General features: G+C 40.1%; 1 protein-coding gene across 1 annotated transcript; it reads right to left on the bottom strand.

Annotated features, from left to right (window-relative positions):
• Positions 1–1,699: 1,699 nt before the first annotated feature.
• LOC307132128 (GTPase IMAP family member 8-like) lies at positions 1,700–26,856 on the bottom strand. Its single transcript, XM_079826294.1, has 7 exons — positions 26,540–26,856; positions 17,789–18,389; positions 15,440–16,685; positions 15,303–15,355; positions 4,001–4,142; positions 3,137–3,189; positions 1,700–2,472 (listed from the first exon to the last, which is right to left on the bottom strand). Exons 2-3 carry the CDS (start codon positions 18,366–18,368, stop codon positions 15,601–15,603), a joined length of 1,665 nt encoding a protein of 554 aa, XP_079682420.1. The 5' UTR covers positions 18,369–18,389; positions 26,540–26,856; the 3' UTR covers positions 1,700–2,472; positions 3,137–3,189; positions 4,001–4,142; positions 15,303–15,355; positions 15,440–15,600.
• Between the last annotated feature and the right edge of the window lie 127 nt (positions 26,857–26,983).

Genomic DNA, 26,983 nt, shown 5'->3' with positions numbered 1-26,983 from the left:
TAACGTTTTTATCCTACGTATTTAATACGACAGATGTCGGGGTTTTTCACGTTATAAATACGTTTTTTCACAACGTTGCAGAAACGTATTTATAACGCTTTTATCACGTTACCACGTCTCATTTCAACGTTGCAGAAACGTACTTACCACGTCCAAACTGTTCTTCACTTCACACATGTAATCAAAATGTTTTTTTTTTTACTGTTATCTTTGAAAAATGACTTTAATATAAAACAATATTATAACTACAGTAAGAGAAATAGATTAAGTGGTATTTACAGGTCTCTTTATAATTCGTCATAGGCTAGTCATGTTACAATATTTCTGTACATTTACAAACACTTTTTACATTTCACCTTACCTGTAGACCTCTGGTTGTTGCCCATTTTATAAAACTACATTAACATATGTAGCACTAATAATTTATACTATACACAAATTTAGTCACTCATTGTATTTATTCACACAATATAAAAATAAATATGATTGAGGTCGTTCACAAAAAAGAGAAATCTTTCATTTACTCATCCCTGCGTTATTCCAGTGTAAACCTGTATGACTTTCTTTCCTCTGTTGAATAAAGGGAGGTGTTAATGTTAACCTTAGTCAGGAGATAAGCATAATGTTCCTTATTCACCATTCACCTGTTTGTAGAGATAATGTATAATTCAATTCCAGTACTTTCCTTGAGATTTTTTTTTCAAAGACTACAATTAGCGCCCTCATTAATAATAACAGAAAATTCTAAACAGATAAATAAAACTACGCCAATAAAACAAAATGGTACAAATAAAGTACAGCACATGCAAATCATGAAATGACTGGCACATTTATATATAAGAACATTAACAAATAGAAAAATCCAAGAAATTTGAGTGCACAGATGTTATAACAGAAAAAAAACTGCATTTCATCTGTAAAATGTAAACTTTCTCATATTAACTAGTTACAAATTATTTTATTGCAATTGTTATAATAATTAAAATACAATTTATAACTTATTAATTCATATACATTACATATGTTTATAATATAAATATAAGGTTTATAATGGCATACTTGATTTTTCAGCGCTTTCATAGCTTATCATTGTTATGCTAGTAGGGGGCTGCAAGGGGCTGTCTTAATGAGTGAGTTAGCAAGTAAACCATTCATTCAATGCTGATTCATTCTGTTATAGTGCTCAATTCTGTGACTAGGGCTGTGATCAACCAAAGAAAATCTTGGTCGACTGAGGTCCTGAAATTTTCGACTAAAAATGACGTTAGGAAAAAAAAACGTTAAATGAATTAGCTGCACACTGTGCGCAGTACTTGGTGGCCTTGTTGTCTGCCTAAATGAATTGTAAATAAACATAAACTAGTAGGTTATTTACAGTATATTAAATGGTTTTTGAGCAGATTATTTTGCTCTGAAGTGGGTCTGACACACGAGTCTTTCGGCTCTGACAGCCTCACGTGCTCCATCATAGCCTATGATTTCCCAAAATATAGTACTATGTTGTCAACTAGTGATATCATCACAAGAACTTTTGAGGAATATGCAACATCATTTAGACAATTGTTTTTGTCATATGTATTATAATAACTGACAGACACTATCAGCCGCTCTGTGAACACAGGATCAGCTCAGCTTCACGGCTGAGACACGAATAGACTATTAACTTAAAGCTTTTACTCTTAAACACAAAAGGCACGTCCACTTTAATAAAAAAGGAATATTTATTAAACAAGCCAAATCAAGAGCAGAAAAAACGCTCACAATTAAAAAAATAAATACAGCAAACTAGCATTCTTCAATCTGTGTCTCTTCTCCAGTGGGTTGGGCTAATCCAAAAGAAGTGGAAACAATGGGGGTGTTCTGAAGACAGACTGTTACCTGTGAAACAGGGGTGCTCTCAAAACACCCCCATTAGCAATTAGTGCTTTCCACCTGATCAAATGAACGCCGCAAAACTAATGAAATGGACGCGGCAAAAAAATCGACCAATCAGAATTTTGGTCGAGCCAGAACAAATCGACTAATAATCGACTACAGCCCTATCTGTGACCCTAGTTATAAGGTTAGGATTAGGGATGGGTTTAGTTGTAACAGCCAACTAGGGTCACATGATTTGGTAGGTCAGATTTCGGCACAACACCAGAAATCGGACGCTTCATTTCATAGAGATCATTGCATTTACTAACGTTGACGCCTGTCATGTAAAATCCTCTTAACCACTGAAAGAATACTATGACAAAGATATAGATATACAGCAAATGTGGGGGGGAAGTATGTTTCACACTGGTGCACTAAATAGATGTATTATAGCAAACAAAGTTTAGTCATGTTCCTGAGTAATATCTGCATGAACCTAATTCTGCAGAGAACATATAATATGCCAGCAGACAGCAATCCATATGAGAGAGAAATCTGGTGTGGAAGGTGGATCTGGAACCAACATCTCTTGTTCATCTGTCTTCACAAACTGCCCTGAAATACAATTCAAATATCAACAAGGATTGTTATAAATATAACGTGAGGTTCTTACATTCAAAATGCTCATTTGGCCTCTGTGGTAAAGTGTACAGAGAATTCTGCCGGAATGAAATGTAGTCTTTTAGTCATTCATACCCTTCTTATACTAATGGTAACAAATTTATGACACAACAATAAATAATTCTCAAAACTAACTCTCTTTAATACTGCAAATACCACGTAGAGTCATATGATTTCCGTGATGCAAAAACATGCATGAAACCACAGAATCCAGTCACAATTTACTGTATAAAGCGGAACGCCACAGAATTTGGCAATTTTTGAATTAATAAATTATAAGTAGGGCTGTACAATGAATCAGATATCGATACAGACTAGTACCTGTGAATATTAAAGCTAAAAAAACTGCTAATGAAATCTGAAGTCTTTATGTTCTGCCATGTCTGTGTGAATGAGCGCTGCAGTTTCGACTACTACTACACAAACTAAACGCTTGCGATGATTTCAGTGTCTGCTGTCTCTCTATACATGAACTTCACCTGCAGAGCTGCTCTCAGAGTCACTTCATGAACATTTTACCATTTCATTTACTAGAACTATCAACATTTGTTGTATCATATACACACAGGAATGTTTGTATGTTTGAGGTTTTACTTACAAGTCAGATGGTTCATAGTACTTTAGAGATGTTCTCTGCACATCCATCAGAATCTGGAAACATAAACAATTTGTCACAGAGCCAACAATATGTGGTATACAATGTCAGGTTTATTCGAAATAAATAAATTAGAGCATGTGGTTAAAATGCTGAAAAAAGTAAGAATATACAGGATATACAACATATATATATATATAATATCTTAAGATACCAGAATTTATGTTTTGGGGTTTTACAGATGCATGGAGATATATACGCGGTCAATAATTCATGGAAAACCATGAAAGATAAAAGAAAAAAGGTGGTTGAAATAGTTTCAGCCCATTTTTACGCTCCATGTGAGTGACGTCACCGATTAACCTTACAGTGCAAACTTTTAGGTTAAATAATTAGATTAACTTCCATTCATCCATTCACACATTGCCAGCACAACGTTAACAAAACTATCAAAGCCCTCTTATCTAATCATAATATGTGATTAAAACCCCAAACTTTCATAAATAAGAGCTCAAGGCTATAGTTAGCCTAAGTTACCTCTCATAACGTTAGCCTAATGGTTGAGATCTTTTTCCGAAGACACTAACGTTAAACCATTTCTATAAAGTAAATATTCAACAGAACAATGGAACAGTTGTATGTAATTATATGTGTAATTTAACATTATATATGTGTAATTTTAGGGACTAGTTAGATTATTTATACACATTTTCCTGTGATCAGGCTCTTTTTTACACTCTATGAGCTGTTTGATCCACGCGCCACGCTCGTGATGATTAGCTATGAAACAACAATAATCGATTGGATTATTCTAATATATCAGTTAAATGAGCAGTGACCACTGAAAGCGTTCTCATATTAGGCTACCTTTAAGTCCTTTTGATATCGAACGCTCAGCTGCATAAAACAGTCTCACTCAGTCACTGAATCGCCTCAATGGTGTGCTTATGGGCTCTTCTCACATTTCCAGGTTTCTCAGAAGCGGACATCGTCATAGCTGGGTAATTTTCTGCCAATGTAAAATAACACAAAGTACTGCATTAGAAATATGAATTAAATATTTCAAAAAATGAACATAATAAAGACTTTACTAGATCTGCGAGGTTGATCATTTCTGTCCCATCCAGCCTTTATCTGTAGACGTTTAAAATGGATTTTATAGACTGTATATTCTCGAAAGAGTCGCATTGTCAGTTCATCGCGATCTCACAAAGTTCCATTATAATAAACGGAGCTGTCAACAATGCACAATAAATCTCTTACTTTGTTAGCGAGAGGTTTCGTGATACTGCATAATTCAACACTGAATAAAATCTCTGGTGTTTTGAGCGGCGAGTGGATTCTAACTAACTTAAACACCTCTGATTGGCCATCGCGTTCAAGAGATCAACAACTGTGTCTGTGATTGGCTACATTGCCCACCGCTGCAAAAACACATTGTAAATAGATGCATTTGACGTTCTCCATAGCGTTATGCTGAGCATTTGCCCAATCTGTTTCGCTAATATATTATTACAGAATCAACTGAGGGTGCTCTTGCTTGAGTTTGAGAGAGCTTAGCACCGTAGAACCAGGCCTGAGGATATGCAATGTGACAGTCGAGGACATTTGTGGGGAAACTTTAGTGGTGAGATTGTAATGAAAACCAACCCCACTTGTCTTTGAAGTACTTTATTCTTTCACAAAGGCCATTCACATACAGACAAAGGTTCTGCAGAGAAGGACAGCCTCATCCAGTGCAGGCTTCCTTACATCTTACCCCCTGCTGTCTTCCTGTTATGATGAATAAACTGAAGATATATTATTCCATAAGGAGACAAGACCTATCTCTCATTCTCTAGGCCCCGGATAGAGGAGCCACTTCTAAGAAACAGCAGGATGTGTAGTAGACACACGAGATAGCTCACATAAACAGTGATTTTCCACTAAGATCAGGTGTTTGTTGTCATGCAAACACATGCACAATATAAAGTAAATACATTCTGCATAAAGCTCAATTAATATCCGCTCCTCCCTTTTGATTATTATCAATCAACTTTTGACAGAAGAAATACAGTTTGCTGTTTTTGTCAGACATTTCCGTCCTGATGGCCTTCACCCCAGCAGAATCGGAGCGCCTCTTCTGTCGGACAACATCTCCAGGGCGTTACACACCACCATATGACTAGTAAGTCAAAGTCCAGATCACAGTCTTTGCTGTCCTAACTTAACTGACATAAGTACCAATGTAGAACATTATATAGAAACTGTGTCTGAACATAACTGTGTAGAACACTATATAGAAACTGTGTCTATTCCTCGTTTAGTGAGGTCAAACATTACATCTACTGTAAGATCTAGGAAATATCTAATTGTGATTAAACCAGAAAATCTCAATATTAGTGAACAAAAACAATTTCTAAAACTAGGTCTTCTAAACATTAGATCGCTCACACCTAAGGCGGTTATTGTAAATGAAATGGTCACAGATAATAGTTTCGATGTACTTTGCCTTACTGAAACCTGGCTTAAGCCAAATGATTATTTCGGTCTTAATGAGTCTACTCCACCAGGATACTGTTATAAGCATGAGCCCCGTCTGATTGGTCGTGGCGGCGGTGTTGCAACAATCTATAGAGATATTCTTAATGTTACTCATAAAACAGGTCACAGGTTTAATTCGTTTGAAGTACTAGTGCTAAATGTTACGCTCTTAAATGTAAGAAAGAAATCCGTATTATCTCTAGCCTTGGCTACTGTGTATAGACCTCCAGGGCCCTATGCTGATTTCCTAAAAGAGTTTGCAGACTTTCTCTCAGATCTATTGGTCAACGTCGATAAAGCATTAATTGTTGGAGATTTTAACATACACGTAGATGACACAAATGATGCGTTAGGGGCTGCGTTTACAGATCTATTAAACTCCTTTGGGGTCAAGCAAAACGTCACTGGTCCCACTCATCGTCTTAATCACACACTAGATTTAATTATATCACATGGAACCAACCCAACCGATATAGATATTATACCGCAAAGTGATGATGTCACTGACCATTACATGGTAACTTGCATACTGCGTACTGCTGAAATCTGTCATGTTGCGCCACGTTATCGACCAGGCAGAACAATCCTTCCAACCACTATAGATAGATTCTCAAATACCTTACCTGATCTGTCTCAGCTGCTCAGTGAACCCAAACAAACAGATGAACTAGAGGAAATGACTAGCAGTATGAGCACGATTTTATCTAGCACATTAGAAATTGTTGCACCAATTAGATTAAAAAAGGTTAGAGAGAAAACTAAAGCACCATGGTACAACAGTGCTACACATGTTATCAAGAGAGAAACTCGTAACTTAGAGCGTAAATGGAAACAAACTAATTTAGAGGTCTTTAGAATCGCGTGGAAAGATAGTATGTCACGTTATAAAAAAGCCCTAAAAGCAGCCAGGGCTGAGCATCTCCGCAAACTAATAGAAAATAATCAAAATAACCCAAGGTTTTTATTTAACACCGTGGCTAGACTAACAAATAAACAAACATCGCCTGAGCAAAATATTCCGTTACAGTTTAGTAGTAATGATTTTATGAATTTCTTCACTGAGAAAATAGAAAGCATCAGAAACAAAATTGTAAATGTACAATCATTAATGATGTCTTATGATTCAACCGCAACTATCGCCCCTCAAGAACTACTACACCGCTTTACAACTATAGGACAGGAAGAGCTAAATAAACTTATCATTGCATCTAAACCAACAACATGTTTATTAGATCCAATACCCACTAAACTACTGAAAGAGTTGTTACCTGTAGTGGAAGAGCCTCTTCTCAATATTATTAACTCGTCTTTATCTTTAGGTCATGTTCCAAGAATATTCAAGTTGGCAGTCATAAAACCTCTCATTAAGAAGCCACAATTAGATCATAATAACCTAGCAAATTACAGACCAATTTCAAATCTTCCATTTATGTCTAAAATACTAGAAAAAGTTGTGTCCGCTCAATTGTGCTCTTTCTTGCAAGAAAATGATATCTATGAAAAATTTCAATCAGGATTCAGGCCGCATCACAGCACAGAAACCGCACTCGTTAAAATCACAAATGATTTACTTCTAGCTTCTGACCAAGGCTGTATCTCAATACTAGTTCTACTCGATCTTAGTGCTGCGTTCGATACTATAGATCATAAACTACTCTTAGATCGACTTCAAAATTACACTGGTGTTCAGGGACAGGCATTAAACTGGTTTAGATCGTACTTATCAGACCGCTACCATTTTGTCTGTCTAAATGGGGAAAAATCAAAGATGACGTCAGTAGACTATGGGGTGCCGCAAGGATCCGTGTTAGGCCCTCTGCTATTCTCAATATATATGCTGCCACTTGGTAATATTATAAGAAAACATGGAATTAATTTCCACTGTTATGCTGATGACACTCAATTATATATTTCATCACGACCGGATGAAAACGCTAAATTATCTAAACTGACAGCGTGTGTTGAAGATATTAAATACTGGATGACGTGTAATTTTCTGCTATTAAATTCAGATAAAACGGAGGTATTACTCATTGGTCCAAAAAACTGCCCACAAAACCTCTCGCAATACAATTTTACCTTGGAAGGATGTCCTGTCACTTTATCCACTACAGTAAAAGACCTGGGTGTTATATTAGACCGCAACCTGACATTCGAAAATCATATTTCATATGTTACAAGAACGGCATTTTTCCATCTTAGAAACATTGCTAAGCTACTTAACATGCTATCTATTTCTGATGCAGAAAAGTTAGTTCATGCATTCATGACCTCGAGACTAGATTACTGTAATGCTTTATTAGCTGGTTGTCCTGCATCCTCAATAAACAAACTACAGTTAGTCCCGAGGTAAATAGTTCGTCAGCTCCAGTTTGTATCAGCCTCTCATGGAGACTTCGGATGCCCCGACACCTGTGATGAGACGACTCCAGGCCTGTGAAGAGACGACTCCACGCCTGTGAAGAGACGACTCGACACCTGTGAAGAGACGACTCAACGCCTGTGAAGAGACGACTCGACACCTGTGATGAGACGACTCCAGGCCTGTGAAGAGACGACTCCACGCCTGTGAAGAGACGACTCGACACCTGTGAAGAGACGACTCAACGCCTGTGAAGAGACGACTCGACACCTGTGATGAGACGACTCCACGCCTGTGAAGAGACGACTCAACGCCAGCGTTGTTATGGCCTAAATTAATACACGATTGATTAACTTTTTCGAACATTTTTCTTTAACATTGTCTTTCTAACATTTTTTAATGTACATTTATGAAATGCACTTTCTGTAAAGCTGCTTTGAAACAATGTGTATTGTGAAAAGCGCTATACAAATACATTTGAATTGAATTGAATTGAATTGAATATGACAGACATGAACTATTATGTATTCGGGATACTTTGCAAAACTTACCGGCCTCCGATTACTGGAGGAATGTTGCCGGAAATATTGGCAGTCAAGCCAATGCTTACAGACACAAGCGACCTCCAAGGAAGAGAGGCAAACGAGCGGGCGTTTTGGTTCGACTAAGACAGAGGGTTCACCGCTCTCCGCTTCCCAGCATGATCCTGTCGAATGTCCGCTCCCTGACTAACAAACAGGACGAGCTGGCTATCCTGATTCGATCCAAGCGGGACGCTTCGGACTGTTCTGTAATATGCCTGACCGAGACGTGGCTGGATGGCAGCACGCCGGATGAGGGTCTTCTACTGCCGGGTTTCACTCTACTACGAGCGGATCGATCGCAGCAGGATTCACAGAAAAAGCAAGGCGGGGTGTCTGTTTTAATATAAACCAAAGCTGGTCCACCAACTCTGTCGTTCTCTCGCGACATTGTTCACTGGAGCTTAATTGTTAAATGCAGACCCTTTTATCTCCCGCGGGAGTTCTCCTCCGTCATTTTCGCCACTGTTTACATTCCACCTAAAGCGGGAGCCAAGGAGGCTTGCAGGCAGCTGGCGGCTCTCATAACAGAGGTGGAGAATTCTAGCCCGGACTCTGTGCTTTTAATTTTAGATGATTTTAATCACGTGGACTTAAAGAAATCACTACCCAAGTTCAAGCAGCAGATTCATACTGCTACCAGGGGTGAAAAGACACTAGATAAATGCTACTGTGTAATTTCTAATGCATATCATTCGATTGCTTGGCCTCCTTTGGGACGGTCAGATCATAACACTATCTTCCTCATCCCTCGATATCGTCAGAGACTGAAATCTAATAAGCCGACAAAAAAAGTGATCAAACAATGGTCTATAAAAGCACAAAACGAATGAAAAGAATGTCTTCATACTACTGACTGGTCTGTCTTCAGGGATGAGTTCACTACCCTGGACGAATACTGTGATGCTGTTACTTCATATATTCACTTTGCTGAAAATGTATGTTTTCCCTCTAAAACTGACTGTTTATAGCAATAACAAGCCATGGTTTAGTAAGGATATTAGAATGCTGTATCTGGAGAGAAAAAGTGCTTTTCAGAGTGGAGATATCTGTCAGTATTCTCTGGCTAAATATGCATTTGAAAGGGCTGTTAGAAAGGCTAAAACTGACTATAGGACCAAGCTTGAGGCTAAGCTTGATGTCCATGATAACAGGGGTGTTTGGCAAAGACTTCAACAGATTACTAATTATAAAAACAATCATACAGTTTCTGATGATGACCCTTCTCTACCTAATAAACTAAATTAATTTTATTTTAGATTTGAATGCAACTCTGAGGGCCCTATTTTAACGATCTGAAACGCAAGTGTCAAAGCGTGAAGCACAAGTAACTTTGTGGGCGGGTCTCGGCGCTGTTGCTATTTTCCCGGCGGGATAAATGGCTCTTGCGCCCGGCGCAAATCTAAAATGGGTTGGTCTGAAGTAGCTTCATTATTCATAGGTGTGGTTTGGGCGTAACGTGAATAAACCAATCAGAGCGTCACCCAACATTCCCTTTAAAAGCAGGTGCGCAAGTTCCATTATGGATTGCTATTATTATGGCGTATTTACCAGGCGCACGCCAGGAGCGGTTCACAGCCGAGGAGACTGATGTGCTTGTAAGAGCAGTGAAAGACAGAGAAGTTGTGTTGTATGGGGATGGGAGAAACCCACCCAAAATAGCGTCGGTTAAACAGGCGTGGGAGGAAATAGCCACAATTGTTTCATCAGCTGGCATCCCCAGGACGTCGCACCAGTGCCGCAAGCGCTACAATGACATCAGAAGACGGGGAAAGTCCAAGCTTGCCAGCATCAATCAGGCACGCCGTGTAACGGGAGGTGGATCTGCCTCTACTCAGGACCTGACGCCAGCAGAGGACATCGCTGCGTCCACCCTCACCGATTCTTTTCCTGGTTCTTGACGGACAAACCAATTTGTTAGATGTCCTTATATACATATATGTCTTGCCAGAAGTTGCCACTATTGGGCAAACAGGTCTCCTTAATTATTAGACTACAATTAGCCTGAATCATTTGTAAGCTAGATTTATGCCTATTTTTTCACATCTTCGTGGCACACCACAATGATTTCCGTCATCTCATGTGTTAATATTTTTTAGTGTAACAATTTATGATTTGCAAAAATAACTGTTGCATCTGTGTAGATTACATGAGCAAAGTGTATGCGCGTTGTGCACGCTATACATTATGGTCAAGCATGCGCCCTTAAAATAGCATAATGAACAACGCGCAACGCGCCACTGACTTTAGACTAGGTTTTTTCTGGTCAGTGGCGCAATTGTTTAATGGAACAGCAAAATAGCACCAGGGATTGTTTGCGCCGGAACACGCCTCCTTTTTTGCGCTGAACCGCCCAGGTAGCGCAAGTTCATTCACTAGTTTAGCGACGTGCTTCTGTGGAGGGAAAAGCGCGCTTTGCGCGGGTGCAAAATAGGAATGACACATGCGTCGGTGTACAAAGTCAATTGCGCTGGGTGCAAGATAGGGCCCTGAATGTTCAGTCAGCTATAATTTCCTCAATGACATAGGTCCTCTTGAACCACCTTTTCTGATAGAAGAAACAGAGGTCAGATCTCTGTTGAGGAAACAAAATTGTAGGAAGGCATCAGGCCCCAACCAGGTCTCTGCTGCCACTATTAAATGGTGTGCCAATGAGTTGTCGTATGTCTTTACTGACATTTTTAATTGGTCCCTTAGAGTATGTAAGGTCCCAGCATGTTTTAAATCAGCTATAGGCAAGGCAAGGCAAGTTTATTTGTATAGCACATTTCATACACAGTGGCAATTCAAAGTGCTTTACACAGAAATTAAGTTAAAATAGTCATAAGTGAAAAAATAAAAATATATATAGTATAACAGTTATAATAGGAATTAAAAGGAAATAAAAAATAAAGATGAAATCCCCTATCTGTAATCCCCTATAATCATTCCTGTGCCCAAGAAGTCGAATGTGAGTTGTTTGAATGACTACAGACCAGTGGCCCTTACCTCTGTTATCATGAACGTTTCTGAGCGACTGGTGGCTAATCATCTCTCAGCTACGTCACTTGATCCTCACCAATTTGCATATAGGGAGAACAGGTCTGTTGAAGATGCAGTTTCTCTTTGTGTCCATAATATTCTTCAACATTTGGAGGGGCCAGCTACATATGCACAGGTTTTGTTTATTGATTTTAGTTCCGCTTTTAATAATATTATACCAAAGAGATTGTGTGACAAACTCCTGGGGTTGGGGGTTAAGGAGTCCATATGTAAGTGGATTCTTGACTTTTTAACAAATAGATCGCAAGTGGTTAGGGTTAATAACCTTTTGTCAAAATCAATGTCCACCAGCATTGGCGCCCCCCAGGGGTGTGTTCTGTCTCCCCTTTTATACTCATTTTATACCAATGACTGTTTTTCTCATCATGACTCAGTCAAAATGTTTAAATTTGCAGATGATACCACTGTGGTAGCCCTCATTACTAATGATGATGAATCGGCCTACAGAACAGAAGTGTCCTTGCTTACTGAGTGGTGCACAATTAACAACTTGTCCCTTAACATCTCCAAAATCAAGGAGATGGTTGTTGATTTTAGGATCATCAATATTAAGTTGCTCCAGTCCCTGGCCCTCAAGGACAAAGCTGTAGAGTGGGTGGGAAGTTTCAGGTTCCTTGGGACCGTTATATCCTCTAGTCTCAAATGAAACCTCAATGTCAGCCAGATTGATAAAAAAGCTCAGCAGCGACTTTTCTTTTTGAGACAACTTAGGAAATTTAAAGTGTCCAAGGCTGGAATGCTCCACTTTTACAGGGCTGTGATAGAGAGCATTCTCACTTTCTCCATTACTGTATGGTGGGGTAGTTGCTCGGCGGAGGATAAGTCTGCGTTGGACAGGGTAGTTAGCTCTGCGTCAAGAATAATTGGGTTGGACCTCCCTAAGATCAGTGACATTTATAACATCCGTCTACTCAAAACTGGTCTGAAAATACTCAAGGATTCATCACACCCTGCTAATTCCCTTTTCATCCCTTTACCATGTGGTAGAAGGTTGGGAAGCATCAGATCCAGAACCAGCCGTTTTTCAAATAGCACTTACCCGCAGGTTGTGAGGGCTCTCAACTCACAACAACAATCTCTATCTACTTTACTTATACAAACACAGCTATGCCTTCCTTCTTCTTAGGGTCACTAAACGCACTAGCACTTTGTCTGACTAGTTTTATTATTATTTATTAGCAGTAATTAAAGTATTTGTTCTCTGTTTAGGTTTTTATGTTTTTTATTGTATATGTTATGTTGCATTGTCCTGTGTGAGCTAATTCACCAAAATGAATTCCAGGCGATGTGGGTCGTTCTGGCAAAATAAAGACTTGAACTTGAGGATTGAAGTGTGTTCCGCGCTTAAAACAAGCCGACTGTGAACTGTTAAAGATTGCATTCGGAACCGTTCAGTACACACACGCACCGAACCGAGAGCCCTGAACTGAAACGGTTCGGTACAAATACGTGTACCGTTACACCCCTAAAATATATATATATATATATATATATATATATATATATATATATATATATATATATATATATATATATATATATATATATATATATATATATATATATATATATATTAGGGCTGGGCAAATTAACGCATTAACGCGGGCGATTAATTTTTTCAGCTTAACGCATCAAAAATATTTAACGCAAATAACGCAGCGTCCGTTTTTATATCCATTTTTTGCTTAGCGTTACATGATCATCACGCTCTTATTCATGTAAATGCTTCCAAGCGACAAGACAAGAGAATGCGAAGTATGCCAATGTCCTGTCTGTGTGTGTGTGTCCTGTGTGTGTGGATGCGTCTCATGTCAGCTAATCAAGGGACACACACACACACACAAACACACACTCGACGACGCATGGATAGACTCGCGTCAGTTTCCTGCTCACATCGAGTTCTCTTTTGCTCTTGAACAAACAATAACACAGAGGATTTTGAGTATTCTCATATTAGAGTCTTAAATTAGTTAAATAACGTCTTAAATTAACTTAAAGAGTTGTGAGGAAATGAGATGCGCGGGACAGCGCGTGAGATCCGCGTCATGTTCGTCAGCGGCCGATCTTAAAGTGACAGGAGCACTGATGATGATGTCATTAATGTTCATCACAGAACAACAGGAACAGAGAAAATGTTAGCTTTAATGATGATTCATCTATATTTAATTGATTATTTATGCAGTTAAGAAAGATAACATTTCTGTATATGTATAACAGGGAAGGCCATGGGTAAATATAACATTTATTATAATGGGTTTATGTAAAGATTGTTTTAAGTTCACTTAAATTAAAAAGTTGTTTTTTTTTAAAGCCTAATAAATGTTGAAATTGGGAGCTTTCAGTTATACTGTAATGTAACGTCATTAATGTTTCATAGACACTTTAGTATCAGTGATACTGGCCTTTATTCATAAAAATATGACAATACAACACATATTTAAAATATGCTGTCTTTAAATTGTTTATACATTCATTTGGAGAGTAACTGAAATTATTACAATATCAAAATATTAAAAACGCAAAATATTAAAAACTTGCGATTAATCGCGATTAATTACAGAAAAAAGTGTGATTAATTAGTTAATTTTTTTTAATCGATGCCCAGCACTAATATATATATATATATAAAAAACACTCCAGCGGGCGGGCACTAGGACCTGGAGGAGCTTCAGCTGCTGTAGAGGCTGTGCGCGCGCTAGAGAGTGAGGAGACGCGATTGTACTTTTTTTGGGCTAGTTTTGTTGTGAAAACCTGGCAATCCTGCGTTTATTCAGAAATTCAAGGCAGCATTTAAAAACTGTCAATATAAATCACCATATATGCAATGCATTTGCTTGTTTTCACTTCAAGAATGAGCACAGGGATGACATGATCTTATCGCTATAGCAGTCCTTGCACACGTGAGTTATTGCAAGCTCATATCAACACTTTATCATATCGGCAAGGCAAATCAGCATAATTTTTCATATTTCATACCAATTTTTATATTTCAAGCATTTATCGGCCGATTCCGATATCGTGCCTATAATTTTGTGCATCCCTAATACTACCGGGTTTCTACTGACACAAAGCTTAATGCTAAATCACTGAAGTGACCCTTTAACAATCGCTCCAGCGGTTCCTCAGCTCCACAAAACTCGGGCCAGCTTGCCGTCAAACTACACATTTATTTTGAATAGGTGACCTCTAGGGGACGGAAAAGTTACATAGTCAAGCTTTAAGTTAGACTATTTAAAATAGTTAAATATTTACACAAATAAAACGGTTAGGTTACCGCTGCCTCTGTCTCTGAGAGAAACAAATGAACAAATGAGCGGCCCTGTGTCCAAACCCAAGAGCTTCATCATAAAGGCCGTTCATCAGTCCCGTCAGACCAGCTGTCCCACTTCATCATCTTCTGATTCATATTCCCTAATTTAGTAATAGCATTTTATTAGCAGTACATTTCAATCTTCTCATTATTCTGTTTTAATAATTTTCGGGACAGGAAAAATACAATATATGCGATATAAGTGAAATTACGCATGGAAACGGCTTGAGGGTAGATTTTTTAGTGATACAACCAATCGTATGCGACAATGCGTTTTTTAGGGATGGCGTCATTCCGCACAACATTTAATCTTTAAAAGGCCATTGAATGGAAACAGTGAACACTCCTCACCTGCAGCTGAAGCACTGATGAACATCACATCGCTGATGGAGACGCAGGGTCTGCTGTTAAACACAAATCACAGAAAGATGAACTACTGACTTCAAGCAGCAGATGTCAAAATCAGAGTAAACTCAATCATATTCTACCTCATGGTCTCTGGTGCGGTGTCGTCTCATCAGCTGTTCAAACACCATCTGAAGCAGAGAGGGGCATTTCTCAGGCCTTTCCCATCAGACGTTCAGCAGGTAGCAGCTGTTATTGCTCCCCTTCATCCTCCTCTGTCTGCATTTACACTCTGAACTTCTTTTTATTTCAGTCTCTCAAGCTCCTGTTGTTTTCTCTCCTCTTCCTTTCTCTGCCTCCTCCGAGGGTCATCAGCTCTGGCTGCAATAGCATTGACAACTCCAGCAGCAGCACCACCAGTAACAGCAGCAGCAATAGCAGCAGAAACACCAACAGCTGGTGCAACAATAATGGCTCCAACAGTGGCTCCAACACGCACTAAAAGTCTATTCCTATGCCTGGTAAAAAAACTGTTAAGTCCACTGCTTTCTGGTCTGAATCGCTCCTCTCTCTCCTTCATCCCTCTTTCAATCTCCTCTTGTATTTGTTTCTCCACTTGTAGTTTGTAGTTTGTCTGCTCTTCCTCTCTCTGTCTCCTCTCCTCTTCCTCTCTCTGTCTCCTCTCTTCTTCCTCTCTCTGTCTCCTCTCTTCTTCTCTCTCTCCCCTGAGTCTCTGAGCGTCTTCGTACATCTGATTGCTGTAGTGTCCTCCTCCGTTCTGCTCTATCATTGAGTCAATCTTCTGCAGTAGATCCTTCACCTGCTCTCTGTTCTTCTCATCTCTGTTGTTGAAGACGTGAAATCTGCCTCCACACTGATCAACTAGATCTCTTAATCTACAGTTCCCCTCAATGAGCTCCTCTATGGACATTTCTTCCAGATGATCTCCATGAGTGAAGAGAATGATGGAGTATTTTAACACATCTTCACCAAACATCATCTCAATCTGCTGAGGAATCTGCTGCTCATGCTCAGTGAATCTGTCATCTACTCTAAACACAATGAGAAAAGCGTGCGGTCCAGGACTGGATATATAAACACTTCTGGCTATCTCTGTCATGATCTCTTCCTCTTTCATCTGTGTGTCGAAGAACCCAGGAGTATCAACTACACACACAGATCTGCCTGAAACAGTGGCGTGAGCATCTGAACATTCACTGGTGACTGAGTTCATCCTCTTCACAGATCTGAACTCTTTCTGTCCCAGTATTGTGTTTCCAGATGCACTCCTCCCAAAACCACCTCGTCCCAGAAGAACAATCCGTCTGGATGAGAGACTGTCAGCAAGTGTTGCTTTTAGCTTTGGTCTTGTTGCTCCCTTTACTCTACCTGGAATAAAAAGAAACAAAACATTAATAGTTTTAAGACAGTTTCCTCACCTCTTACATACAGTAACAATGTTATTTTTTTAATTCATATATTTTATTAACTCAGGCAGAAACCATGTTCATGGATGAGCTGATGTATTACCGTTACTGTGGTGTGAAGCAGGGCGGGTTGAGAGCCTGGGACATTTTACACTGCTATGGAGGCATTTTACTGCCATTAATAACCGAGCGCACAACTGATGCTTGCGTGCGCAGTAAATCACTCCAGCGAGAGAATAACAGATCGACACGCGAGGAAACGGCAGCACACAAGCTCTTTTTAAACCCGCGCGCGGTTAATTCCGTTTTTCCAGAAGACAGTTGTGATTGTATGCCGCTGTAAAACCATTAGACATGGCTTCATCAACAGACCAGATGCAAGAGAGTTAAACTTCATTTACTGACTGATTGATTGCATTATTAATATAATATGTCCTTACCAGATACTCTATTAACTTTAATTATTATTAATATTCTCAGAACTGATATAATTGTGGCTGGGTAAACATAGATACTGTTTAGCTGAAGTACAGTGGTAATGTAGCGGTGAACTACAGCAAATATAACCATGTTCTCATTTTCCCCAGTAGCTACAGCTCCATAAAAATAATCAATAAAGTTAATTAACCAATGACATTTCAGGTTACAATGTAATAAGTAAAGTCCCGCCCCACGCCCAACAAGAATAATAGAAAAATAGCAAAATAGAAGCTCGAGCGAGAATGTGGGGAATGATGACTGTGTGCTGCGAGTCGTGAGTTTTATTTGATGTTTGATTCATTCAAGAAGCGTGTTTTCTTTGAGCAGGTCAAATTAAAGGTTCAGTTCATATAACTGACTGACAAAATTATATAAATGAGGATGCAGTGCATCGTGATATCATCATTGTGATGATGTAAGCACTCAATTCAACAAAATATGCAACTGCATTGAAAGGTCAGTGAGAGGACAAACTCTATACCAGTAATGATGGAAATAATTCTGAATAAAAAGATAAACAATAATAATAATAATGTTTTATTAACTCTTTTTAACAGTGTTTTTGTAAAGAAGAAAAAGACTCACCCATTGTGTGTAGACATGTTGTAAGGATTTTAGTAATCAGCATTTGAACTTGTTCATTAGATCCCCTCTTCTTGTTGTTGAACACATGATATTGCTGCTCATATTTCTGAATGAGTTTTTTTAAGAATTGATTATCATTGATGAACTCTTGTATTGTGATTTTTTCTTCCTCCAGCTGATCTCCTCCAGTGAAGAGAATCCAGGTTTTCTTCAGGTGTTTTTCTCCCAGCAGCTTCTCAATGTTCTCCACAGCTTCTCTCTCTTCTTCAGTGAATCTGTCAGCTTTGATGACCAGCAGAAACACACAGGGACCTGATTCAAATCTCTGGAGAACCTCTTCATGTTTCTGCTGAATCTCCTCTTCTCTCAGCTCTGAGTTAGATAATCCTGGCGTGTCATAAACAGAGACCTGTAGTCTACACACACTCCCAGATTCCACAGCAACATCTCGTGTGACTGATCTGGAGCTTTTCTTTGACACAAAAGCTTCTCGTCCCAGGATCGTGTTTCCTGATGAACTCTTCCCAGCTCCAGTTTTTCCCAGTAACACCAAATTCAGACCTGCAATCATTTCTGCCATTTCCAGTAATATAGCAAAAACCTGAGAGCGAACACAGACGTGTTAGATCATTTCACTTAGCCATGTTTAAATAAAGAGCATCACATTATTTCAGAGTTAATGTCACATTGCTTCTCGTTGTGTGATTTTGCGTCCCAACTCGCACTATTCTACGGTTTTAAGTAGTGTGTTCACACTGAAAATTACAAAAAGAAAAAGTGCACTTTAAATACCTGGATGATGCACTAAATAACCAACACGGTTGAGTTCATACCCAGATAGCACACACATCTCGGAGACGTCTATTTGATGTGCATGTTTACATCTGGAAGATGTATTTTTTAGAGTGTTTGCTCATCTGCAATACGTCTATTGGACGTTTCCTGTCAGATGTCAAATAGACCTTTAAAGGGGTGGTAAACCACGATTTGACTTTTCTAACTTTTGCTAGCGTGTAATGTTGCTTTTTGAGCATAAACAACATCTGCAAAGTTACAACGTTCAAAGTTTAAAGCAAAGGGAGATATTTGCTTTTAAAGAAATCAATTTCTAAGGACTACAGCAAAGTTAGTAGGCTGGAGTGTTGTTGTGGTATAGTTAGTAGGCTGGAGTGTTGCTGTGGTATAGTTAGTAGACTGGAGTGTTGTTGTGGTATAGTTAGTAGGCTGGAGTGTTGCTGTGGTATAGTTAGTAGACTGGAGTGTTGTTGTGGTATAGTTAGTAGGCTGGAGTGTTGTTGTGGTATAGTTAGGCTGGAGTGTTGTTGTGGTATAGTTAGGCTGGAGTGTTGTTGTGGTATAGTTAGTAGACTGGAGTGTTGTTGTGGTATAGTTAGTAGACTGGAGTGTTGTTGTGGTATAGTTAGTAGGCTGGAGTGTTGTTGTGGTGTAGTTAGTAGGCTGGAGTGTTGTTGTGGTATAGTTAGTAGGCTGGAGTGTTGTTGTGGTATAGTTAGTAGGCTGGAGTGTTGTTGTGGTATAGTTAGTAGACTGGAGTGTTGTTGTGGTATAGTTAGGCTGGAGTGTTGTTGTGGTATAGTTAGTAGACTGGAGTGTTGTTGTGGTATAGTTAGGCTGGAGTGTTGTTGTGGTATAGTTAGTAGACTGGAGTGTTGTTGTGGTGTAGTTAGTAGGCTGGAGTGTTGTTGTGGTGTAGTTAGTAGGATGGAGTGTTGTTGTGGTATAGTTAGTAGACTGGAGTGTTGTTGTGGTATAGTTAGTAGGCTGGAGTGTTGTTGTGGTATAGTTAGTAGACTGGAGTGTTGTTGTGGTGTAGTTAGTAGGCTGGAGTGTTGTTGTGGTGTAGTTAGTAGGCTGGAGTGTTGTTGTGGTGTAGTTAGTAGGCTGGAGTGTTGTTGTGGTGTAGTTAGTAGGCTGGAGTGTTGTTGTGGTATAGTTAGTAGGCTGGAGTGTTGTTGTGGTATAGTTAGTAGGCTGGAGTGTTGTTGCGGTATAGTTAGGCTGTAGTGTTGTTGTGGTATAGTTAGGCTGGAGTGTTGCTGTGGTATAGTTAGGCTGGAGTGTTGTTGTGGTATAGTTAGTAGGCTGGAGTGTTGTTGTGGTGTAGTTAGTAGGCTGGAGTGTTGCTGTGGTATAGTTAGTAGACTGGAGTGTTGTTGTGGTATAGTTAGTAGGCTGGAGTGTTGCTGTGGTATAGTTAGTAGGCTGGAGTGTTGCTGTGGTATAGTTAGTAGACTGGAGTGTTGTTGTGGTACAGTTAGTAGGCTGGAGTGTTGTTGTGGTGTAGTTAGTAGGCTGGAGTGTTGTTGTGGTATAGTTAGTAGACTGGAGTTTTGTTGTGGTATAGTTAGTAGGCTGGAGTTTTGCTGTGGTATAGTTAGTAGACTGGAGTGTTGTTGTGGTATAGTTAGTAGACTGGAGTGTTGTTGTGGTATAGTTAGTAGACTGGAGTGTTGTTGTGGTGTAGTTAGTAGGCTGGAGTGTTGTTGTGGTGTAGTTAGTAGGCTGGAGTGTTGTTGTGGTATAGTTAGTAGGCTGGAGTGTTGTTGTGGTGTAGTTAGTAGGCTGGAGTGTTGCTGTGGTATAGTTAGTAGGCGGGAGTGTTGCTGTGGTATAGTTAGTAGGCTGGAGTGTTGCTGTGGTATAGTTAGTAGGCTGGAGTGTTGCTGTGGTGTAGTTAGTAGGCTGGAGTGTTGTTGTGGTATAGTTAGTAGGCTGGAGTGTTGTTGTGGTATAGTTAGTAGGCTGGAGTGTTGTTGTGGTATAGTTAGTGGGCTGGAGTGTTGTTGTGGTATAGTTAGTAGGCTGGAGTGTTGTTGTGGTATAGTTAGTGGGCTGGAGTGTTGTTGTGGTATAGTTAGTGGGCTGGAGTGTTGCTGTGGTATAGTTAGTAGGCGGGAGTGTTGCTGTGGTATAGTTAGTAGGCTGGAATGTTGCTGTGGTATAGTTAGTAGACTGGAGTGTTGTTGTGGTATAGTTAGTAGGCTGGAGTGTTGTTGTGGTGTAGTTAGTAGGCTGGAGTGTTGTTGTGGTGTAGTTAGTAGGCTGGAGTGCTGTTGTGGTGTAATTAGTAGGCTGGAGTGCTGTTGTGGTGTAGTTAGTAGGCTGGAGTGCTGTTGTGGTATAGTTAGTAGGCTGGAGTGTTGTTGTGGTATAGTTAGTAGACTGGAGTGTTGTTGTGGTATAGTTAGTAGACTGGAGTGTTGTTGTGGTATAGTTAGTAGGCTGGAGTGTTGTTGTGGTGTAGTTAGTAGGCTGGAGTGTTGTTGTGGTGTAGTTAGTAGGCTGGAGTGTTGTTGTGGTGTAGTTAGTAGACTGGAGTGTTGTTGTGGTGTAGTTAGTAGGCTGGAGTGCTGTTGTGGTGTAGTTAGTAGGCTCACTAGGCTGGAGTGCTGTTGTGGTGTAGTTAGTAGGCTGGAGTGTTGATGTGGTGTAGTTAGTAGGCTGGAGTGTTGTTGTGGTATAGTTAGTAGGCTGGAGTGTTGTTGTGGTGTAGTTAGTAGGCTGGAGTGTTGTTGTGGTATAGTTAGTAGGCTGGAGTGTTGTTGTGGTGTAGTTAGTAGGCTGGAGTGTTGTTGTGGTATAGTTAGTAGGCTGGAGTGTTGTTGTGGTATAGTTAGTAGGCTGGAGTGTTGTTGTGGTATAGTTAGTAGGCTGGAGTGTTGATGTGGTGTAGTTAGTAGGCTGGAGTGTTGATGTGGTATAGTTAGTGGGCTGGAGTGTTGTTGTGGTATAGTTAGTGGGCTGGAGTGTTGCTGTGGTATAGTTAGTAGGCGGGAGTGTTGCTGTGGTATAGTTAGTAGGCTGGAATGTTGCTGTGGTATAGTTAGTAGACTGGAGTGTTGTTGTGGTATAGTTAGTAGGCTGGAGTGTTGCTGTGGTATAGTTAGTAGGCTGGAGTGTTGTTGTGGTATAGTTAGTAGGCTGGAGTGTTGTTGTGGTATAGTTAGTGGGCTGGAGTGTTGTTGTGGTATAGTTAGTGGGCTGGAGTGTTGCTGTGGTATAGTTAGTAGGCGGGAGTGTTGCTGTGGTATAGTTAGTAGGCTGGAATGTTGCTGTGGTATAGTTAGTAGACTGGAGTGTTGTTGTGGTATAGTTAGTAGGCTGGAGTGTTGTTGTGGTGTAGTTAGTAGGCTGGAGTGTTGTTGTGGTGTAGTTAGTAGGCTGGAGTGCTGTTGTGGTGTAATTAGTAGGCTGGAGTGCTGTTGTGGTGTAGTTAGTAGGCTGGAGTGCTGTTGTGGTATAGTTAGTAGGCTGGAGTGTTGTTGTGGTGTAGTTAGTAGGCTGGAGTGTTGTTGTGGTGTAGTTAGTAGGCTGGAGTGTTGTTGTGGTGTAGTTAGTAGACTGGAGTGTTGTTGTGGTGTAGTTAGTAGGCTGGAGTGCTGTTGTGGTGTAGTTAGTAGGCTCACTAGGCTGGAGTGCTGTTGTGGTGTAGTTAGTAGGCTGGAGTGTTGATGTGGTGTAGTTAGTAGGCTGGAGTGTTGTTGTGGTATAGTTAGTAGGCTGGAGTGTTGTTGTGGTGTAGTTAGTAGGCTGGAGTGTTGTTGTGGTATAGTTAGTAGGCTGGAGTGTTGTTGTGGTGTAGTTAGTAGGCTGGAGTGTTGTTGTGGTATAGTTAGTAGGCTGGAGTGTTGTTGTGGTGTAGTTAGTAGGCTGGAGTGTTGTTGTGGTATAGTTAGTAGGCTGGAGTGTTGATGTGGTGTAGTTAGTAGGCTGGAGTGTTGATGTGGTGTAGTTAGTAGGCTGGAGTGTTGTTGTGGTATAGTTAGTAGGCTGGAGTGTTGTTGTGGTGTAGTTAGTAGGCTGGAGTGTTGTTGTGGTATAGTTAGTAGGCTGGAGTGTTGTTGTGGTGTAGTTAGTAGGCTGGAGTGTTGTTGTGGTATAGTTAGTAGGCTGGAGTGTTGTTGTGGTGTAGTTAGTAGGCTGGAGTATTGTTGTGGTATAGTTAGTAGGATGGAGTGTTGTTGTGGTGTAGTTAGTAGGCTGGAGTATTGTTGTGGTATAGTTAGTAGGATGGAGTGTTGTTGTGGTATAGTTAGTAGGCTGGAGTGTTGCTGTGGTATAGTTAGTAGGCTGGAGTGTTGTTGTGGTATAGTTAGTAGACTGGAGTGTTGTTGTGGTATAGTTAGTAGGCTGGAGTGTTGTTGTGGTATAGTTAGTAGGCTGGAGTGTTGTTGTGGTATAGTTAGTAGGCTGGAGTGTTGCTGTGGTATAGTTAGTAGGCTGGAGTGTTGTTGTGGTATAGTTAGTAGACTGGAGTGTTGTTGTGGTATAGTTAGTAGGCTGGAGTGTTGTTGTGGTATAGTTAGTAGGCTGGAGTGTTGTTGTGGTATAGTTAGTAGACTGAGTGTTGTTGTGGTATAGTTAGTAGACTGGAGTGTTGTTGTGGTATAGTTAGTAGGCTGGAGTGTTGTTGTGGTATAGTTAGTGGGCTGGAGTGTTGTTGTGGTATAGTTAGTGGGCTGGAGTGTTGCTGTGGTATAGTTAGTAGGCTGGAGTGTTGTTGTGGTATAGTTAGTAGGCTGGAGTGTTGTTGTGGTATAGTTAGTGGGCTGGAGTGTTGTTGTGGTATAGTTAGTAGGCTGGAGTGTTGTTGTGGTATAGTTAGTAGGCTGGAGTGTTGTTGTGGTATAGTTAGTAGGCTGGAGTGTTGTTGTGGTGTAGTTAGTAGACTGGAGTGTTGTTGTGGTATAGTTAGTAGACTGGAGTGTTGTTGTGGTGTAGTTAGTAGGCTGGAGTGTTGTTGTGGTGTAGTTAGTAGGCTGGAGTGTTGTTGTGGTATAGTTAGTAGACTGGAGTGTTGTTGTGGTGTAGTTAGTAGGCTGGAGTGCTGTTGTGGTGTAGTTAGTAGGCTGGAGTGTTGTTGTGGTGTAGTTAGTAGGCTGGAGTGTTGTTGTGGTATAGTTAGTAGGCTGGAGTATTGTTGTGGTATAGTTAGTAGGCTGGAGTGTTGTTGTGGTATAGTTAGTAGGCTGGAGTGTTGTTGTGGTATAGTTAGTAGGCTGGAGTGTTGTTGTGGTGTAGTTAGTAGGCTGGAGTGTTGTTGTGGTATAGTTAGTAGGCTGGAGTGTTGTTGTGGTGTAGTTAGTAGACTGGAGTGTTGTTGTGGTATAGTTAGTAGGCTGGAGTGTTGTTGTGGTATAGTTAGTAGGCTGGAGTGTTGTTGTGGTATAGTTAGTAGGCTGGAGTGTTGTTGTGGTATAGTTAGTAGGCTGGAGTGTTGTTGTGGTGTAGTTAGTAGACTGGAGTGTTGTTAAGGTATAGTTAGTAGGCTGGAGTGTTGTTGTGGTATAGTTAGTAGACTGGAGTGTTGTTGTGGTATAGTTAGTAGACTGAGTGTTGTTGTGGTATAGTTAGTAGACTGGAGTGTTGTTGTGGTATAGTTAGTAGGCTGGAGTGTTGTTGTGGTATAGTTAGTAGGCTGGAGTGTTGTTGTGGTATAGTTAGTAGGCTGGAGTGTTGTTGTGGTGTAGTTAGTAGGCTGGAGTGTTGTTGTGGTATAGTTAGTAGGCTGGAGTGTTGTTGTGGTATAGTTAGTAGGCTGGAGTGTTGTTGTGGTATAGTTAGGCTGGAGTGTTGTTGTGGTATAGTTAGTAGGCTGGAGTGTTGTTGTGGTATAGTTAGTAGGCTGGAGTGTTGTTGTGGTATAGTTAGTGGGCTGGAGTGTTGTTGTGGTATAGTTAGTGGGCTGGAGTGTTGTTGTGGTATAGTTTGTGGGCTGGAGTGTTGTTGTGGTATAGTTAGTAGGCTGGAGTGTTGTTGTGGTATAGTTAGTAGGCTGGAGTGTTGTTGTGGTGTAGTTAGTAGGCTGGAGTGTTGTTGTGGTATAGTTAGTAGGCTGGAGTGTTGTAGCGGGCGTTGCAGTGCGTTTAACATACAACATGTGATATTCATGTGTGTATGAGACAGAGGGGAACAGGTCGCATTTGCAGCAGATATATGCTGCCCATCATAAATCAAAGCACGAGACAGACAGGGGTTGGAGGAGAAGACCGGAAAATGTGACATAATGGACAATATTCGTCTGTATTTGCAATACATGAGCACATTTCACGCAGGAAAGCTTCCACAATCTTCACGAGTTCAATGCAGGATTCGCTCAACGGCTTGTCCTGAAAGATGGATTAAAAACAGAAGCTGTTTACGGGCCACAACCTGTAAGTGTGAATTATTTTTCATCGATGTGTTTTCCTGTAATAGGTTGTGTTGTTAATTGTAGTCTATGTTGTAGCAAGGAAGTAAACAGATGACAACGCTGCTCTGCAAACCAGTTTGTTAAACGCTCATTCATACTTAACGTTATCCGACAAACACCTCACGTTACAAACTGTTTTAAATCTCAACAGCGAACTTGGCATTAGTGTAAATGATTCTTTGATTAGAGCTTTTATGTGTTGTTTATCTACAGGCTAAACATGCTTCTGTGTTATACTATAGTAAAGCCAATGTTTAGTGTTCGTTCTTGCGACAGATATTTGGCTATAATCGTTCTAAAAATACAACAGTGCCATTCAGTAGCGATCACTATAGATCCGCAGTCTTTACTCTTGAGGACTGAACAGGTTCTGCTCGATCATCTTCACTCAAATGTTCTGGGTCTGATTCGGGCTCAGATTGGTGTGGTTTTATTGAGGCTATTGTACCCAAAGCACAGGCTTAGCCTGAGGCTGCCGGTAAAGGTAAGGGGCGTGGCGCTTCCGACAAACGTAAACTAGGCGGTTAGCCAATCTCAACACACTGGGCCAGCTAACCAATCTGAGCCCATTGCGTATTTTTGAGGGACTGGCTTCATACAACCCGGAAAGCATCAGACCGTTTTTACAAGGAGGGACAGAGCAGTGTAGAATAAAGGTCAAATATATGAAAAATACTGAATTTTTTTAAAAACGTAGCATGAACACATGTTACAGTGCACCCCACAAACACAACGTTCCCATTTAGTTATAAAAACGTTATTTCTGAATGGTCTAGGAACGTTAAAAGCGTCCAGTTTTTTAAACGTTGTATTAACGTTCTTGTTAGGGTATAAGAACGTTATTGAGAACGTTCAATTTGGGATTTTTTTTCTGACAATATAAAAATATTTTAACGAAAAATTGCATTTAAGTGCATTGTGTCATTAGTTGTGTCACTGGATATACAAATGATGTATCTGAAGTTGATTTGCAGAAGAAAACGCTGTGTGACTAATTTGTAATGACTATTAATAGTTTTAATGTAATAACGTTTTAAAAACGTTCCTCTAACAATGTAAGAATAACGTTTTAAAGCTAACATTTTTTAGAACGTTTATCAATAGTATATAACGTTTACACAAAGTTCTAATAACGTTACCGCAAGAACGTTTTTTGATAACTGAGAGAACTTTCAGAGAACGTTAGCCAATGTTCTGAGAACGTTCCCTGTTAGCCGGGGCGTCATTTGAGACACAGCTCTATAGTCTGCGCAATGTGTCGAGTTTTAGTTTCTTTTTACCCGTAGCCCTATCGCTTGGATTAGCAAAGAAACATTAGTTTATGATAACTAAATATGCATCAATATAACAGTATATATACGACAACTTTCAAACAGCACATGCTCCTTATGTTTTAGTAATTTATATAATCCCGAGCAGAAGTGCTCACACACTTTCAGAACTCCAGCAGTTCTCTATTACTCCATATTCATCCACACAAAACCTCTAACCATGTAATAAAATGATTATGATGATTGTAAATGATAATTAAATCTTACCTCGGATGAGAATAAAACAATATATAGGAAAATAAGTAGTACAGCCGCGGCCTGTTTCTCTGATTGCCTCTTCTTCCCCTCTTCCGCGTCTTCCACTTTCTGTTCTTCTTTACAATGGTGTGTTTGGGTTGCCAGGTTTCCACAAAACCCGCCCAATTGCTACTCAAAACTAGCCCAAAACAAGCCCGATCTCGTTTCAGGGGTGCATCGCCAGTCAAAATCGTAGTGATGTTACGTCTGACACCGACGCTCTTGCTTCAAACTCGAACGGTCCTTGCAATGAACCACTGCTTCGGAGCTTGTATCATTACATCACTAGTCACGTGAAAATGACTTTTGAAGCAAACACACTGGTTCACTCCTGTAGTGAACCACCTGACTGCTCTGACAGCCCAATCCAGTGTTGACAGGTTTGAAACCTGACGGCTGTATTTCTTATAAAAG

The sequence above is a fragment of the Gobio gobio genome (assembly GCF_949357685.1).
Source record: "Gobio gobio genome assembly, chromosome: 1".
Classification (NCBI taxonomy): domain Eukaryota; kingdom Metazoa; phylum Chordata; class Actinopteri; order Cypriniformes; family Gobionidae; genus Gobio; species Gobio gobio.
Note: the sequence above shows the minus strand (reverse complement) of the source record. Positions and strands in the feature narration are given on the sequence as shown.